Below are 16,520 nucleotides of genomic sequence, written 5' to 3'. Positions count from 1 at the left end.
GAAATAACTATAATGTAAGTTTTTATCAATCACATACTCAAACCCAGCACCTGGTTACCTCATGAAATTCCTGAATAGACAGAGCAGTGTGTGCCCATGTTCAGCGGGAATGCTTCTCATTCTCTTTGGAGTAGAATCTCAAAGGACCAAGAAATCCCAAATGAACCTTCGGGGCAGCAGAGGGGAGGGCTGCCGAGGCAGAGTTCGGCCACGATTGCCCCATAGAGCCAGGCCTGCTTGGGCGGAAGAGGCTCCCCTCTGGTCCTCTGTTTCAGGATGTCCCCATCTCGAGGGTCTCAGGCAAAGCCCCCTTTGTGTGGTCCTCCCAGGAAGGGTTTCCCAGGCACTTCCTCTGTAGCCTCACACGACCCCAGGAAGGCTGAGCTTTGAGCGCTGGTCGCAGCCCATGATTGACGATTGGAAAAGACAGTAACTATCCTCCGTATTCTTTGGAGGTAAGTTGTGGGGAAGGAGAACCTTCTCTCACACGGATAGCTACAACCCAGCCCTGCTTTCCTGGGATGGTCTATGCCATGGTGCCCTGGCCGCAGAGCCTGCGGGTAGGGGTGGAGGGGTGCAGACGGGGAGGAGAAAGAGCCTCCATGGAGAGAAGTTTTGGAGGAGGCCCTGCAGGGGGAGGAAAGCAAGGAAGGGCAAGATGAATAGGAGAATAAAGAGAAAACAGCAAGAAGAGACGTGTCTGCAAGCACTTGCCTGTCTGGGTGAGCTTCACATGGAAGCCGAAGGATAATCTATCAAAGAGTATTCCTTGAAGATGTTCTGTAAACACACTGTGATGATTTCAAACAGGAAAATGACCCCAACAGACCGACTACCTGGGAGACAGGATGTAAACACATTAAAGTCGACTCACAGTTCGGGGAGGTAAATGGCCGGGGCTGTCAAAAACTCATAGGTGGGACACCAAGAAGACCACACTGAGAAGTCAGAAAGCCTGCAGGAACAAAGGCATGGAGGGAGAAAGCCCCAGAAGTCTTCCCAGACAGGAGGTAGATCAATCTGACCAGGGCGGAAGATCCAGGCGGGCAGGGCTTCTGAAATATTGGTGTGTCTTTAGGCCAATAGGCCAGGGAGCTTGTTGATAACACTGACACCCGCCAGCTGTTCCTGAGGCTGGTGACTGGTCTGCTGCTTGGGGGAATCACACTCTAGAAAACACACTAATGAAACTGCAGCAAGTGAGGTTGTGGGGTAGAAAGGTGTCAGCTGATGGAGGGCCCTGAATGCCAGGCCAAGAATACAGGGTGTTATTCTGGGGCTGGGAGTTATTAATGGCCGTTGATTAAGGGGGAGGCATAATGATAGGGTTCTCTTAGAAGAGAGATAGATGAGCAGTGTGCTGGAAAAAGCTGATAGAAATATACAGGAAACTGGACATAAATTAACATGGAGACAGACAGCATAAAGAATTTTATGACTGAATGTTGGGCTCAACAGAGAAAGTTGTGTACTAAAAGCCTTCATTTATAAAACACTACTATAGGCCAGGCATTAACCTCTCAAACAACCCGACGTGGTAGGTGTTGTAGTTTCCAGGTTACAGATGATGAAAACGAGGCTCTGAGACATACAGTCACTTGCATAAAGACACCCTGCTGGTCTGCAGTGGAGCTGACATTTTAATCTAGGCCTGACAGACTCCAAATGCCATGCCCATTCACTTCCTTGTCCAGATGACTGGAAGAGTGTATTAGTTTTCCCTTGCTGCTGTAACAAATGAACAGGCTGAGTGGCTTAGCCCAACACAAACGTGTTTGTTATCTTAGAGCTCTGTGGGTCAGAAGTCAGACAGGAGTCTCACTGAACTGAAATCAAGGTGTCGGCAGTTCCTTTTTGGGGCTCTAGGGGTGAACTGGTCTCCTTGCCTTTTCCAGCTTATAGCGGCCACACACCTTCCTTGACTTCCTCCATCTTCAAAACTAACAACGTTGCATTTTGTTGAGCATGTTTTCCTGGCCACGTCTTTCTCTCTGACCAAAGCCAGGAAACGTTCTGTGGTTTTAAGGAGTCATGTGATTAGATTGGACCCACGTGGATCATCCAGGATAACCTCTCCATCTCAGTGTTCATACCTCAGTCCCATCTGCAAAATCACTTTTGCCATATTCAGATTCTGGGGGGTAGGACACCTTTGTGGGTGATTATCCTGCCAAGGTCGGAGAGAGATGGACACTTGCCTTTGTGCCCAACACCATGTTTCAGTAAACACCGTTACAAAGGGGGTTTTTTGTTGAAGCAAAAATAATTAAATAAAAGACAACACACGAATTTAAAGGGAATGCTGTCGGCAAAACAGAAACAGTGTGATTGGAGGAAGCCGTGGCAGCACGGATATCGCTGCTCAAGCTCTAAAGACACTGAAAACATTCCTTAGCACAGTTAATCCTGCTTCAAATTCAACTCTGTATCATTGTCAAGGCTGGCAGCTACATGGATTGCCCAACAGTATGTGCCTGATTGCTGAAATAAAGGTGATGGCTAAGTCTATAGTTTAAGTGCCCAAGTTTGTGCTAATTCCCCAAATTCTGGAGCCAAAATTCCTATTCTTTGCCTTAGGAGACTGTCCAAGGCACGCCTTAGTCTTCCGACCACCCACACCTCTTTTTTTTTTTTTTTTTTACACAGTGAGTAGCCATCACCTTAACTGACATCCCTTTGTTCCAACAGTAAGAGCTTTTTTATAAGGTACCAATTTTGTGGAAATTACCTGAACCAATAGGATTGTGTAAGCATAAATGAAAGTGCGGACTATGATGAAATTGTTAGAAAGCAGGGCAGCAAATGGTTTAATTGAAGCTCAGTATAATCAACTTTTTATTTTATTTTTAAAGTCCTACCATTGATTCATCTGAAAAGTAATAGACTGAGGCTCCTATCATAATGTGATAAAATTTAGAAATACGATCTTCTCTTTTGGGTTTCTCTTATTTTATATAAAAAGAGACTTGGCATTTTGTTATAGACCATTCAAAGTAAGAAAATGATAACTTAGAAACATTAAAACTCACATTCTTTGGGCAATAAGACTTCAAGCCTACTGAAGAAAAGACCTTCTGGTTTTTCAGTCATTTTTAAATGACTTCACGGAGAGTCGGTCTCAAAGATTGTTGGGAAGAGAGGTGAGGGGAGTTCTCAGCTGCAAATGAAGATGTTTGCAGTTTGAAGCCTATCATTTTCTCATTAAAGGAGACTGATTTAATGAGCTGCATATATGTCCAATGCGTGCGTTCTGAAATGAATCCAGCAGTTAGACCTGCTCCCAGGAAGAGTTCCATATGAGCAAGCACTTTAGGGGGAAAAGGCAGAACAAAACAAACCTTGAACACTTACTTCAAAATGAAGGCCACATTCGGACATGTATGGTTACCATTGACTTTAATGGGAACAGCCTGTCTGTTTCTGGGATTCAGGATGTGAAATAGGTGGGAAAAGTGTGAAATGGAAAAAAAAGAAATAAAAGGACCCATTGGACATCCTGTTCCAAGACTCCGAAAAGAACTGCGTGTCATGAGGGGATAAGTTAAAATTCACATTTTGCTAATGAACCATTGTTGTCTCTCAGAGAATGACTTAATGCTGCTATGTTGTCATTACAAACTCTTTAGTCCCTGCAGAAGGAAGCAAGAAGAATAGGCACAGGTTTCAACACAGTTTGCTAAATTGCTGATTGACAATAGAAAAGTTAGAAATTACAGAAATGGCTGGAAAGGCTCACCCCCATCCTGTGGACACACACACACACACACACACACACACACACACGTGTGAACCAAGACCAACAAACAGGCATGGAAAGTATCTTATTGGCATCATGTTTCTGGCATTGCTATAACTACGCACAAAACAAGCGATACACGAAATGGCAGCGACATCTGTTTTAGAACCTATGGGGCTTTATTCCCAAAACAGTTGTAAAATCTTTTGGGGACAAAAATATTTCTATGTATCTATGCAGATGCCCTCCTCTAAGGGAAACACACACACACACAAATGGATACAAGTGTTGAGCTGAAAAGACAGGAATAAGAAAAGGAAATGTCATCCACTTCTTTAAAACACTTTAAAATTTTTTCTCCTTTCAAACAAAGCTACATCTATTGCCTTGGATATACCTTAAAAAAAAAATGTCCCGGAACATATAAAGTATCATAAAGCTAAAGTTTAAGATTCCAGTTGGTAGACTGTGGTAACATACAAAAGGATGCTGAGTGAGTTTGTTTTGATTTGCTAGGAAAACATTTTCTGACCTTGGAAATGAAATCATATAGTTGTCTGTTTGTTTATGGTCAAAGCCATATGGAGGGTTCTGGGTACTTATGTTAGTGTATCTTTGAAATTCTCGAATCCACAGTGTGTGGGAAGTTATACAACTTGGGTTTAAGCATCATTCAGGATGTTGTTCATTAAGGAACCCAGATTTACCTCCTCCCCACGACTCCCCAAGGTTAGTTTACATTTATCACATGGCAAATTGTCCATGCCGAGAGGGTGACCTGCAGGCAGCAGGAGCTGAACATCTTTTATCTCTTTACCATCTCAGTAATGGACAAGGTAGAAATTGCTTCTTTTTAAAAATGTTTTATTTAAGTATAGTTAATTTACAATGTTATGTTAGTTTCAAGTGTACAGCAAAGTGATTCAGTTATACATACATATATGTATATATATATTCTTTTTCAGATTCTTTTCCATTATAGGTTATTGAGTACAGTTCCCTGGGCTATGCAGTAGGTCCTTGTCATTTACCTATTTTAGGTAGTGTGTGTATGTTAATCCCAGACTCCTAATTCATCTCCCCCCACCACCACACACTGTCCCCTTTGGTAACCGTAAATCTGTTTTCTATGTCTGTGAGTCTGTTTCTGTTTTGTAAATAAGTTCATTTGTATCATTTTTTTTTAGATTCCACATATAAGTGATATCATATGATATTTGTCTTTCTCTTTCTGACTTACTTCGCTTAGTATGATCACCTCTAGGTCCATCCACGTTGCTGCAAATGGCATTATTCCATTCTTTTTTATGGCTGAGTAATATTCCATTGTGTGTGTGTGTGTGTGTGTGTGTGTGTGTGTGTGTGTATGAACTTGCTTCTAATCGGACTTCAACTGTGTTTCCCCAAATGAAGGCTATTCGATTTTTCTCTCACTCCAAAGTGTCCTTTAATATTACGTCACATATTTATAACATGTTATTAATTTTTTGTAAAGCAACTGGCCTGTAGCAAGTAACAATTTATTCAGCTTAGGTAGTTTAAACATAAGGATTTTGTTTACCATCTTCTGGACAGATTTGGACGAACACAGTAAAACATTTTTGTGGACTGTTCAATTTCTGTTTTTGTTCGAAATGCTACTCCGTTGTACGTTGTTCTTTGAAAGGACCGATATTTGGGTCGTGCTAAATGTTATGTGGCTATTTTGGGGTTGCTGCATTATCCTATTGTTGCGGGCGTTTTGCTGTAGAAGGCGAAGCAAACCCGTCTCACTCCATGGACTTTCTTACTCGGTAAAGTGTCCTTTCAGGGGAAGTAGTGGGTGATGAGTGGGGTTGGGGGTGGAAGGAGAGCCCCTGATTCCTCATGGAGCTCATGAGAAACTGGGAGGAAGCAGCGGGGCCAGGGCTCTATTAGTACCTGTCAGGGCAGTGCCTGCTTGGCAGCCCCTGCCCATCTCGACTTTCCTGAACTCATGTGGCTTATAGCTCCCTCTAAAGCACAGCCGAGCCCTCTTTCTCTCTCCATTTCACCTTTGCAGTCCCAGCACCTCCTCTCACTGGGTAGCCTACACCCCACAATCCCAGGCAGACCCTGCACCTCATTTCTCCCTCCTCCCAGCCACCACAGTAAGGTGACAGATGAACTCTTCTGAGAACGACGGGAGGGAAGGCAAGGAATTGTGGCCTTTGGGTCATTCTAAGTGATGAAATAATTGCTATAGCAATTTAGTTTTAACCAAACTGCAAGTGTTATAGAAGCACCAAATGAGGTCTCAGAAGTCAACCCCAAAAAAGGGACCCCCCAAAAACTGGAGGCTGGAAACTGTGTGATTCCCCACAAGGTAATAAAGCCCTTCTCTAGAAAATGGAGATCATTTCATGAGCTTACCTCAATTCATTATCATGGGAAATAATCAATAGAGTGAGTATAGAGGAGGTTATAGGAGTGATTTTGAAATAATGATATTGAAAGGAGTTATGCTGAAGTTGCCTAGGCTGAATGTGAGCAGCTTTTACGTTTGAAGGAAATAAAGTGATGTGACCAAGGATATGGGCTGGGTTCACATCTCTCTCTGCTCTGCCACTTACTAGCCGTGTGACCTCGAGTAGGTTGCTGAATTCCTCATGGGAAGGACCTACCTTGCAGGGCTGTGGTAACACCTGAGGTCACGCAGGTAAAGGACCCGGTCTCATGGCTGTGGCAGAGGGATGTTCATCAAATGGCAGCGATTGCTGTTTACAGAGAAGATAAAGTGTCTTCATTGCCTTTTATAAAGTAGAAAGAAGTCCTCTCATATTTATAAGGGATTGTATTCAGGGTTATCAATAAGATGTGGGCTGAATTATCTCATCAGACAGTTAAGGGAATGTTATTTGGAAGCTTTTAAACATACCTTTGGAGGGAAGCAGCCGCACAAGAATTCTGAAATCCTTCATGGCATCGAGTGAAAGAGCACTCCGCCACTCCAGCTGGTAGGACGTTCTTGGAGCAATGACAATCATCTTGACAGCGCTTGGGGACCTGCCTGGATGATTAAATCATCCAGGAGATTTTGCAAGAGCTCAAACACCCAACCTGCTCCCTGAGACCTCGCCTTCATCTCATATGTGCATCGCTTTTTGGGTGGATGCGAACAGGTGTCACTGGGTCCTGGACTCGGTGAAGTAAGACGTTTGGTTCCTGGTATTCAGGCAACAAGTATTTCCAAAGCAGCTAGTGAAACTGGGCTACAATTAGCCTATAAGTGATTTTCAAAAAACGATTTCGTTTCGGTTGTCGTTTTGGCCTTATTGGGAATAAAACAGGACCAAGAAGCCCTGGAGCTCTCAAAAGTCTCATGCAGCAGTACCGACCACATTGCAGATAGACTACTATAGAAGGCACTGAAATAGCCGTCTATAATAATCCATCTGGGAAGAAATTGATAAAAATCATCATTCCTACCAATAATTCACATATTAATGGATCAGAACAAAATAGCTGTTCATTTGTTCAAAATTGTTGAATATACAAAGAACTCTCTGTTCACTCGCCCACCCCACAAAGCTGGGCTATCTGGAGAGGTCCGGCACGGACTGGTCTTTACAGGTTAGCAGCGAGCGGGCCGGGCTCTCACCTCCGCGCACACGCACGGAGGGCGGGACTGCAGAGCTCAGGTTCACGAGACAAGCCCGCAAGGATGTGCACACCCACGGGACCATTCTCAGCAGTCACCCGGGAAGGCTGCCCAGCTCCCTCAGCGTTTCAGGACTTGACCTCAGAGGTCATCTAATTGAATTTAATAAGAATCAAATATCTCTGCGAATTACTTTTTTTTAAGCGGAAACTTGTCCAAATCTGAGTCTTCTGAGGGTGAATTTAACTTTCGAAAGCAACCAAACTTCACTCAAAGCCAAGTCTAGTGAATGAGGTAAATGGTAGGGATGGACAAATGAAAAATAAAGTGGGGCTGTAAAATGACAAAACTGGTTCGCTCCAGTGATCCACGAAGTGGTTCTGAGAGGTGATTACAAAAGCACCTAGAGAAGCAGATGTGCCTCAGCGTGCTGGTGGGTACAACCTCCCTGAGGGCAGGGGGAAGTTTATATCAGATCTTTACAAATGTGCACACCCTTTGGCCCAGAAATTCAGTTTCTAGGAATTTATCACAAGGAAATTATTGAGAACGTACTCAAAGATTTTTAACCATTAAGAAGCTTGGTGGAGTGTTAATAACAGCTTAAAAAGTGGGTGTGCCCTCAATGTCCAACACTAGGGATTGGCTAACTACAGAAAGGCACATAAAGTCAGTGAGATACTGTGCAGTCCTGCAAAATGATGCTGCTGAAATGTTTCGGTTGAGGTGGAAAACTGCTCACGTTCAATGACAAGAGCAGTGTTAGGATATGATCCAGGTTAGAGAGTGTACATATGGGGGGGGGGGGGGATAGAAAAGGATGTGGAAAGATGTACACCAAGTTGTGAGTGGTGGGTAAGGCTGTGACTATTTTCACATTCTTTTTGCTTGCCTACATATTATGATTTTTCTGTAATGAAAAACTATTTTTATAATAAAAAGATAATATAAGGACTATCCTCTTATAAGGATATAATTACTATCCTTAAAGAGGAATCATGATGTACCTGTATTCATTTGCTAGGGCCTCCATAACAAAGGACCACCAACAATAAATTCAACAGGAATTTATTGTCTCACAGTTCTGGAAGTTAGAAGTCCAAGATCAAAGTGTTGGGAGGGTTGGTTCCTTCTGAGGGCTATGAGGGAGAAATCTGTTCCGTGCCTCTCCTAGTTTCTGGTGGTTTGCTGGCAGGCAGTCTTTGGCATTCCTTGACTTCTGTTGCATCACTCCAATCTCCGCCTTCTTCTTCGCACGGTGTTCTCCCTGTGTGGGTTTCTGTTTCTGAATTTCCCCTTTTTATAAAGACATTGGTCATAATGGATCAGGCCACACCCTAATCTAGCGTGACTTCATCTTAATTATATCAGCAGTCACCCTATTTCCAAATAGGGCCATATTCTGAGTATGGGGGTTTAGGACTTCAACATACGAATGTGGGGGGTGGACACAATTCAACCAATAACAGTGCCCAGTGAGATGGCCACATTGCTCCTACCCAACCGATGTTAGTGCTTACCTGCCACTACAGCCTACACCAGCTGCTGTAGAGTAGGAGCCTGGACCAAGATCAGGGGTAGTGGGATAGGGCACTGACATCCCCACAGGACTCCAGGTTCAAGGAGATAATGATGAAACAGAGAGCCCAACCACGGCCTCCCCCTGCCCGCCCAGGTTGGGGCTGCAGGCGTGAGTGGGTATTCAAATTAGCACGTCTGAACTGGGGAGACCAGCTTAGAGATCCGAAAAGAAGAAGTAGCCTAAAAAAAAAAGTAAAGGATATATTTTTCCTTTTTGGTTGAATATAGGGGTTGAGATTTAAAAGATAGAACGACAAAGAGAGAAGAGAGGAAAAATAAACTATGGTACATCCACGCAATGGAGTGTATTCAGCAGTGAGAAAAAGATGAGATGAAAAGACATAGAGGATAGAGGAACTTTAAATGCATATTGCTTAGTGAAAGAAGCCAATCTGAAAGTGCTATATACTGTGTGATTCCAGCTGTATGAATTTCGAAAAAGACAAAACTATAGAGATTGTAAAAAAAAAAAAAAAAATAATAGGGGTTGCCAGGGATTGGGGGGAAAGGGAGGAGGGGGGAATGGTGGAGCACAGTGGAGTTTTAGGGCAATAAAATTATTCCGTATGATACTGTAAGAGTGGACACGTGCCATTATACATTTGTCAAAATCCATAGAATGTACAACACAGAGTTGTAGACTCTGGACTTTAGTTAATGATACTATATCAATATTTCATCAGTTGTAACAAATATACCTCCGGAATGCAGGATGTTAATAATAGGGGAAACAGTGTTGAGGGCAGAGTGGCAGAGGGTATATGGGAACTCTCCCTGCTCCATTTTATCTGCAAACTTAAAACTGCCCTAAAAAAAAATAAAGCCTATTAACTGAAAAATCAACACCAAAAAGATATATTACGCATAAAGAGATGTAGAAGAGATCATGCACTCAGCTACCCAAAAGGGGCCCCTGGCAGATAAAAGTTTGAGCAACTGACAGAGTTAGGTCTTTGTCAGAGGCAGTTGAGAAGATACAGATGACCAAAGTGTGACCCAGCAGGATCTCCAAGATGCAAACAACTTTGGCCGCTCACACCTATCTCAGACACAACAAAGCTCTTCTAATTGACCTGAGAAGTGGTGGGGTTTGGGGAGGGGAAGAAGAACCAAATTCTTATTCAAAGAAATAACAATTTGGACCGTGCACTAGAGTGTCAACAACTTATGCAGATCTTATCAGCATCACATATTTTGGTGCCTCCCAGCTATTCAGCGAGGCTCCACCAGCCTGTCAACACCCTTCAGCATCCCACGCGTCCACATCCCGCATCCCCGGCGTATCCACACCACAGGAGGCTCTGCCGCGGCCAGGCCTGCCTTCCCAGGGCCCCATGGAGCGCAGATTTTCTCTCTCCTCACAGGATACCATCATACCATCCCCTCGGTATGCAAGGGTGTATTTGGTCCATTTCTGGTCTCGCATTCTGTGACTTGGTTGAGGCTACACGTCTATAAAATTGAACAATACATTTATGCTAACTTTGGAAAGCTGGAAAAAAATCTGATGTTCTCACATCTGGAGGAAGACGATGTGTAGTTTCAGTAATGCGAGGAGAAATGATGCAAAACTCATCATCAAAGAATGACAGGCTTCTACTAGGTGTTTTCTACATTTGCGGATAAAACATTGTGATTTTACAAAATTATGGATAGGGCATGAGATTTATGGAGACGCCTCTCTCCACCTCTTCCCCCAGACACACAAAAAATAAAGCCTTCGTAGTATATGCATTGCTCCATCATAATACAGCCTTTTAATTGTAGTTTTTTAAAATGATACAGAAAAGCATTTATTTAGACTAATGAAAATGATAGCCTTTACTATATATCAAAGCTCTCTTTTACCATTACATACCTATTTATTACTTGAAAGTCAGTAACTGGATCTCCTTGTCTGTGTGTTTGTTTTCGTTTTTAGGCAGCTTTAAGTGCCTTGAAGCAATTTTCTGAACAAGGATTGGATCCAATGGAAGGGGCGATGAATATTGAAAAAGGTTCTCTTGAAAAGTGAGTACATCTTCTGTTGTATTCTTACATTTGTAATTTTGTAACTGTATGAAAAATAAGATAGACATAATAATAAGGTGAAAAACTCAAGACAGTAATATCTATATCCTACAAAATTATTCCTAATACAATTCAATGTAAACAAATGAGAAACAGTCTATATGGTCATATTTGTTTCCTGTAAATATGTCTGTGAAAGTTTTAATCTACTGATTGATCATTATTTCTGCATTTTAATGCCTTTTCTGGAAATATTTCTGTGGGTTTTGCTGACCACGGAGATTTGCAAGACTTGCAAAAGGTGAATTCTCATTTCAGACTGTTGAGCATTCTGACTAAACCATTTTCTGAGGTAAATATTTTCATTCACATTCCTGCTAGGTAGTAGGCACAATAGAGAGGGGAAAAAAAAAAGAAGTTGAGAGGAGGGTTCCTTCCCCTTGGCTGCATTTTGGTTTTCACATTGTTGTATGAAACACAAGCGCACGTTGTCACAGAAGTGTGGCTCCCGAGGGCTGCAGAGGCCAAAACGCAGATTTAATAAGAATTTCTGAAATCCAGCTCATACCTCTTTTCTGATATTGAACATAAGGTTTGATCTGAGAGACTGAACTTTAAGTCTCGCCAGAGACCCAATTTATACTAAAGAAATTGCAAGCCATTGTATTTTACAACAGCGGAATCCAAATTCTTTCAGAGCAGAAATAATAGCAGGTGAGATTTCAGAACTCACACAGGAGATAACATTTTTAGAATGAAAAAAATTGGATAACCTAGGAAGTCAAAACCAAATATACTAATCCTGCAGTTAAATAATCTTAACCGCCCCCCCCCAAAAAAAACACAGCATTTGGTCATTAATATTTAAAAGGTGAGAGCGTGAGAAAAAAACATTTGGTAAACAGACGTGGCACTTTAAGTTGTCTATAGATTGGCAACCATTTATAAGCTAATTTAATCAAAACCATTTCCACATGATCTCATCAGTAGACTATCTGAACATAAATATTGTTGTTTCACTTTAAAATGTCACTTTTGTGGTGACCTTTGAATCCTGTGTGCCATCTGCTAATAAACATGTCTGAAGATGTGCAACCCTGGCCCTTCAGCTCTTGTTAACGTATTAATCTTCCAGACAAGCCCAGCATCTGGGAGAGAAAGCAGACAATAACCAGACCCCACCGGGCTCCATCGCTCAGGACTGCAAGAAATCAAGGTCGGTCATCTAGCAGCTCCCAGAACCACGGCTGCCACCGCATCCTTATAAACCTGTCAGCACGCATGAGGGTGTCTGTGCTCAAGGAAATGAATGACTAATACCATGATTTGAGTCTTATGTGAAGACAACACTATTCTAACACAAGAGATAATAGACATAGTACTGTTTATTCAACTGGGGGAAAATAAAACTTTGAGCATTTCCCTTGGAACTTGAGATCAGATCATAACTCATTTGCCCAGAGGCAGCAGAAATCTGATCCTGCTACTGGAGCTTAAAATAACAATTAATGAAAAGTGTTAGAAACAGAGGTACAATTCTTAAATGATTAATAGAGAAATTGGCTTTGGTTCTGTTGTTATGATTGTTTTGTCGTGGCGCTTGTGTTCACTTATATTCTCTCTCATTTAAAATAATGCCTGACGATTCAGAGATTAACCAATGATGTGCTGTGGAATGTGATGGTCGTTGTCTTCATATAGAGTCACACAGTTTCTCTTTTTATGCAGATATTTGTAATCTTCATCCTATATCAGTCTGAATAACTTCAAGGCACACCACTCAAAAGATGTATGCCAACAAACATGGTTGAAATCAGGTCAGACATTTGATTACGAATATGAAATAATGTTAGGAACAATTAGTTTCAATAGACTCCAGGAATTCAAAAAGAAAACAAAAACCACTTGCGGGTTTTTTGAATGCCATCATCCTATTAGCCACTAAGGAGGCGTCTTGCCTCTCCAGCCATTTCTGTGGATTCCACGTTCGCAGTGGACGTCGCACCCACCCATCCGTGTGTTGTAAGCCACTCACTGTTTGCATCCAAAGTGTTTTTTGATAACTGCCTCTGCACTTGGGGCAGTGAGTGGGATCAAAAGAAATAATGTTCATGGCGGGGAAGGGAAAGCCTGTCGGGGGAGCCGTAGAGGTCCTGCCAGCTTGTAGCCAGCCATGCTCTGGACCAGCATGTTGGAATCCAGCGTGGAGCCAATGCAGTAAAAAATGTGGTCGGTTTCTGTGTGAAGTGTGGTCATTGTTGTTCTTTCCTTGCCTCGCTCTCCTCTCTTAAACATCACCCCAGCGTAACCCATCCCAAAGGCCATTTGCCCACCCGGCCCTGTCACCCTGCACAGAGGTGACACTAGAGGGTTCTCGTGCCACCCGCCGTCTCTGCGAAACTGCAGGGCCGCCTCCCGGGTGACTGGGAACCGGGTTCCTGACCAGCCAACGTCGAGCAAAACCACCACAAATCACGATCTGGCTGACTCACACGCGACTGGAGGGTAAACAAACAGCAACAGAAGGAAATCACTCTAGGGTTGTTTTTAATGACTCCCATGTGGGGAAGTCCGCCAGCATTGAGAGGGCTGGGTGCCCTCGGAGGAAATAGGTTTTGCTCCATAAAGCTGAGCCCTCGTGGACGTAACAGCCCATTTGTAAAGTTGGGGTTCACGAAGATCAGCCGAGTTGAACAATAAGTCTGCTGCCTGGCACCCTGCGCAGAGGGCCCTAAATCATCCCCTCGGAAGGGGGCAGGCCCTTTCTTCCCCCTGGGCCATCAGCACCTGAGGCTCCGGCCCTCAGTCAGCAGCACCACTTCAGGCAGGATCTTTAAAACACATCTTCGGTTTCCCAAATGCCGTAAACGCTGACTACCGCTCACGGCCCACGGTCCCCAAAACACCAAGGCCGTCAGGGCCGTCGTGGGAGAGGGATGAGCTCAGGGCACAAACAAAGCTAATCAGTTCTCACAACCCAAGTATCTGAGGCATTGGCCTCTGGAGCTATCTGACGGAGTCACCCTCAGAGCTGAGCGTACCAGGGTGGCCACTGGGGGGTAGGGGATGGACCTTTGCATCAGATCTCAAGTTTAGTGAGAGGATATTTATTCAGAATCATCTACCTGCTTGAAGAGCCCGGGGAAGCCTTTAGATATTTTCCCTTTAGAGAGTTTGCTAGCAGCCCTTCCTGGGAACCATTTGGGTTTTCTTTGGGTTGAATTAGCAATGCAAATGATGGGTGGCCTGCCGTCCCTTGCCATGTTATATATCACTGGGGGGAAACCATTAAGTAGATTTATTGAAAGAATGTTTCTTCAACACAAGGAGATCTTTTTGATGAAAAATGGAACTCGTTATTCTCTAAAGGACACAGGTTGACTTATCTCCTTTATCAATTACAGTGTCTGCTTTCAGCTTTTCTCAGTCAGCACTAGACTTTGTAGTCACTTCCCAGTGCTGAGGCCAATGTGTTTTATGAAAAAGGTTTGTTTTTGCATTTTAATTGGAAATATAATATCGCGCTTTGGAACTCTGACCAGCCCTTTCCAGCACAACTTGCCAAAGATCAATGGCGAGACACCACCCTTCAGGCTGTGACAAGGACCCTCCTCCCCTTTCCCGGGGTGACCTCTCTGAGTTGCCCTAGTAGTCTTCTGCTCAGCAAACATTCTCAACGGTGATTTTTTTTTGACAGCTTCAACCAGTTTCCTGCACCATAAAATAAAAATAGATTAATGAGAAACTTACCTATTATATGGAGGTTTTCGGGACTCCCAGGGACCTTGGAAATGTGGTCCAGACCAATTGATTGGTGTTTAAATCCTGCTGCTGTTGAGTTTTCAGTGCACCTGCCCAGGGTTTGTTCTGCACCTTTCAATTTCCAAAGGCCACTTGTTATCATTATGGCAAGGGTGGTAGAAAACCTAACAGTTTTGCACACGGAGCGAAGAAGTCATTAATGGCAAGATCCCATGTGAATTTGTCTCTGAGTAACCCCCGACCTACCCCACCATGATATAGGCACCTGATAAATGGATACATCAAATAAATGAGTAAGTGGACAAATGAATGATCTATCAAAACGATAGAGAAACCTGCTGAAGACATAAATTTGAAATCTCACTGCTTAACCTGACACAGAGATAGGCACTCATGATAATATATGGCATTACTGTTGATAAGATTATGGTACCTTCAACCTGAGGGGTACTCTGGCATTTCTTATCCAGAAACATAGCGAGTCAAAAAAACCCTCACTTCAGAGGACTTTGGACCCATGGAGACCCACCATCCTGCCTCCCATCTTCCCATTTTTGCATGTATATCCCTTCCCCAGGCCAGAAGATTCAATTCCAATCCTCACCCCCAGATACATTCCTGTATTTCCACAATCACAGATACATGTCTCACAAGGAGGGGCGTTGTAATATCTGGCTCAAAGCAAAGATTTCTTAGAGTGGGTCAAACCCAGCTGTTGATTTCTGGCAGACATCACCCAAGTTCCCTCTCACCTTGCCGAGACTCATTGATAAATTGTCTTGTTGGGATGGCTTTCCTCTTACATTCTAACCTCTTAACATAACTAAAAGCTCCCTTGACTGGATGCCCAGCACGCTCTGATGTATGCTGGGAATGCAGAAAATGAATAAACAAATGAAACTACTTCCCTCTCAAGAATGCACATTCTAGCTGAGGGAAAGGCAGACCAGGAAATGAGCATGAGAGGTGAGCACGTTTTACTCAGAACCCCTGCATTATAGCTCGTTGTTTGTGTCTCTGAGTCGTTATTCCTTCCCTCACTCATCTCACTATGCTTTGGGCACCATGCTGTATTCTGGTGACACTGTCAAAAAGCCACCACGCTTGAACTCTAGTAGTATATCTTATCTCACTTCCACACAACCCACACGTCTACTGACCGAACCCACCCCCAGCCCCAAATATACATACACCAGGTGAAGCTCTCGAAGCTCACCTACACTCAAGGCTGACCAACTGAATTTACCCCTCGTTGTATCTCCTGGTGTGGAATGGTGCCCACCTTAATATGGTAAGTACTCAATAAATGTTTGTTGAGTAGATGAATGACCCTAAAAGCCCTGCCATGGTGGATTTGCCAGCTTAAGCAGATCAGTGGTGACCTGGATGCATGGACAGAGAAGTCTGGCCTATTGGATGGAACTTCCTGCCTGGGAATAAACTTCTAGTTCTACTTCTGTTAATGTATAGTCTTTTTGAAGTCATTTAACATCTTCGAGTTTCAACTTCTCATCCAAAACAGTAGGAATAAGAATATGCAGAAGTAGATGGTCTATTTTTTAAAGTGTACAAGTTGTGAATGTAGATTCAGTATTTCAGAGTTAGAGGGTGGGAGGGAAAGAGCCATGGTCTAGGAGTCAAGAGTCTAAAGTCCTGCGTCAGACACAGAGGTGACCTTGGCAAAGGATTTAGCCTTCCTGGGACTCAGTTTCCACATCTATAAAATGACAGTCTCTAAGAGCATTACAGCTCTAAATATATATTACCGTTAATTCCTATATTACTAGTGGTACACTTGAATTCAGATTTTGC

General features: G+C 43.2%; 1 protein-coding gene across 7 annotated transcripts in view; it reads left to right on the top strand.

Annotated features, from left to right (window-relative positions):
• STAU2 (staufen double-stranded RNA binding protein 2) overlaps window positions 1–13,173 on the top strand; it is a 304,415-nt gene extending 291,242 nt beyond the window's left edge. For all 7 annotated transcript variants that reach the window (XM_068525601.1, XM_068525600.1, XM_068525596.1 and 4 more), the window contains 2 exons: window positions 10,858–10,946; window positions 12,082–13,173. In XM_068525601.1, the coding sequence (XP_068381702.1) occupies window positions 10,858–10,946; window positions 12,082–12,175 (183 nt within the window). In that variant the 3' untranslated portion in view covers window positions 12,176–13,173. The remainder of the gene's footprint in view (window positions 1–10,857; window positions 10,947–12,081) is intronic.
• Window positions 13,174–16,520: the final 3,347 nt, after the last annotated feature.

The sequence above is a fragment of the Eschrichtius robustus genome, chromosome 17 (assembly GCF_028021215.1).
Source record: "Eschrichtius robustus isolate mEscRob2 chromosome 17, mEscRob2.pri, whole genome shotgun sequence".
NCBI lineage: Eukaryota > Metazoa > Chordata > Mammalia > Artiodactyla > Eschrichtiidae > Eschrichtius > Eschrichtius robustus.
Note: the sequence above shows the minus strand (reverse complement) of the source record. Positions and strands in the feature narration are given on the sequence as shown.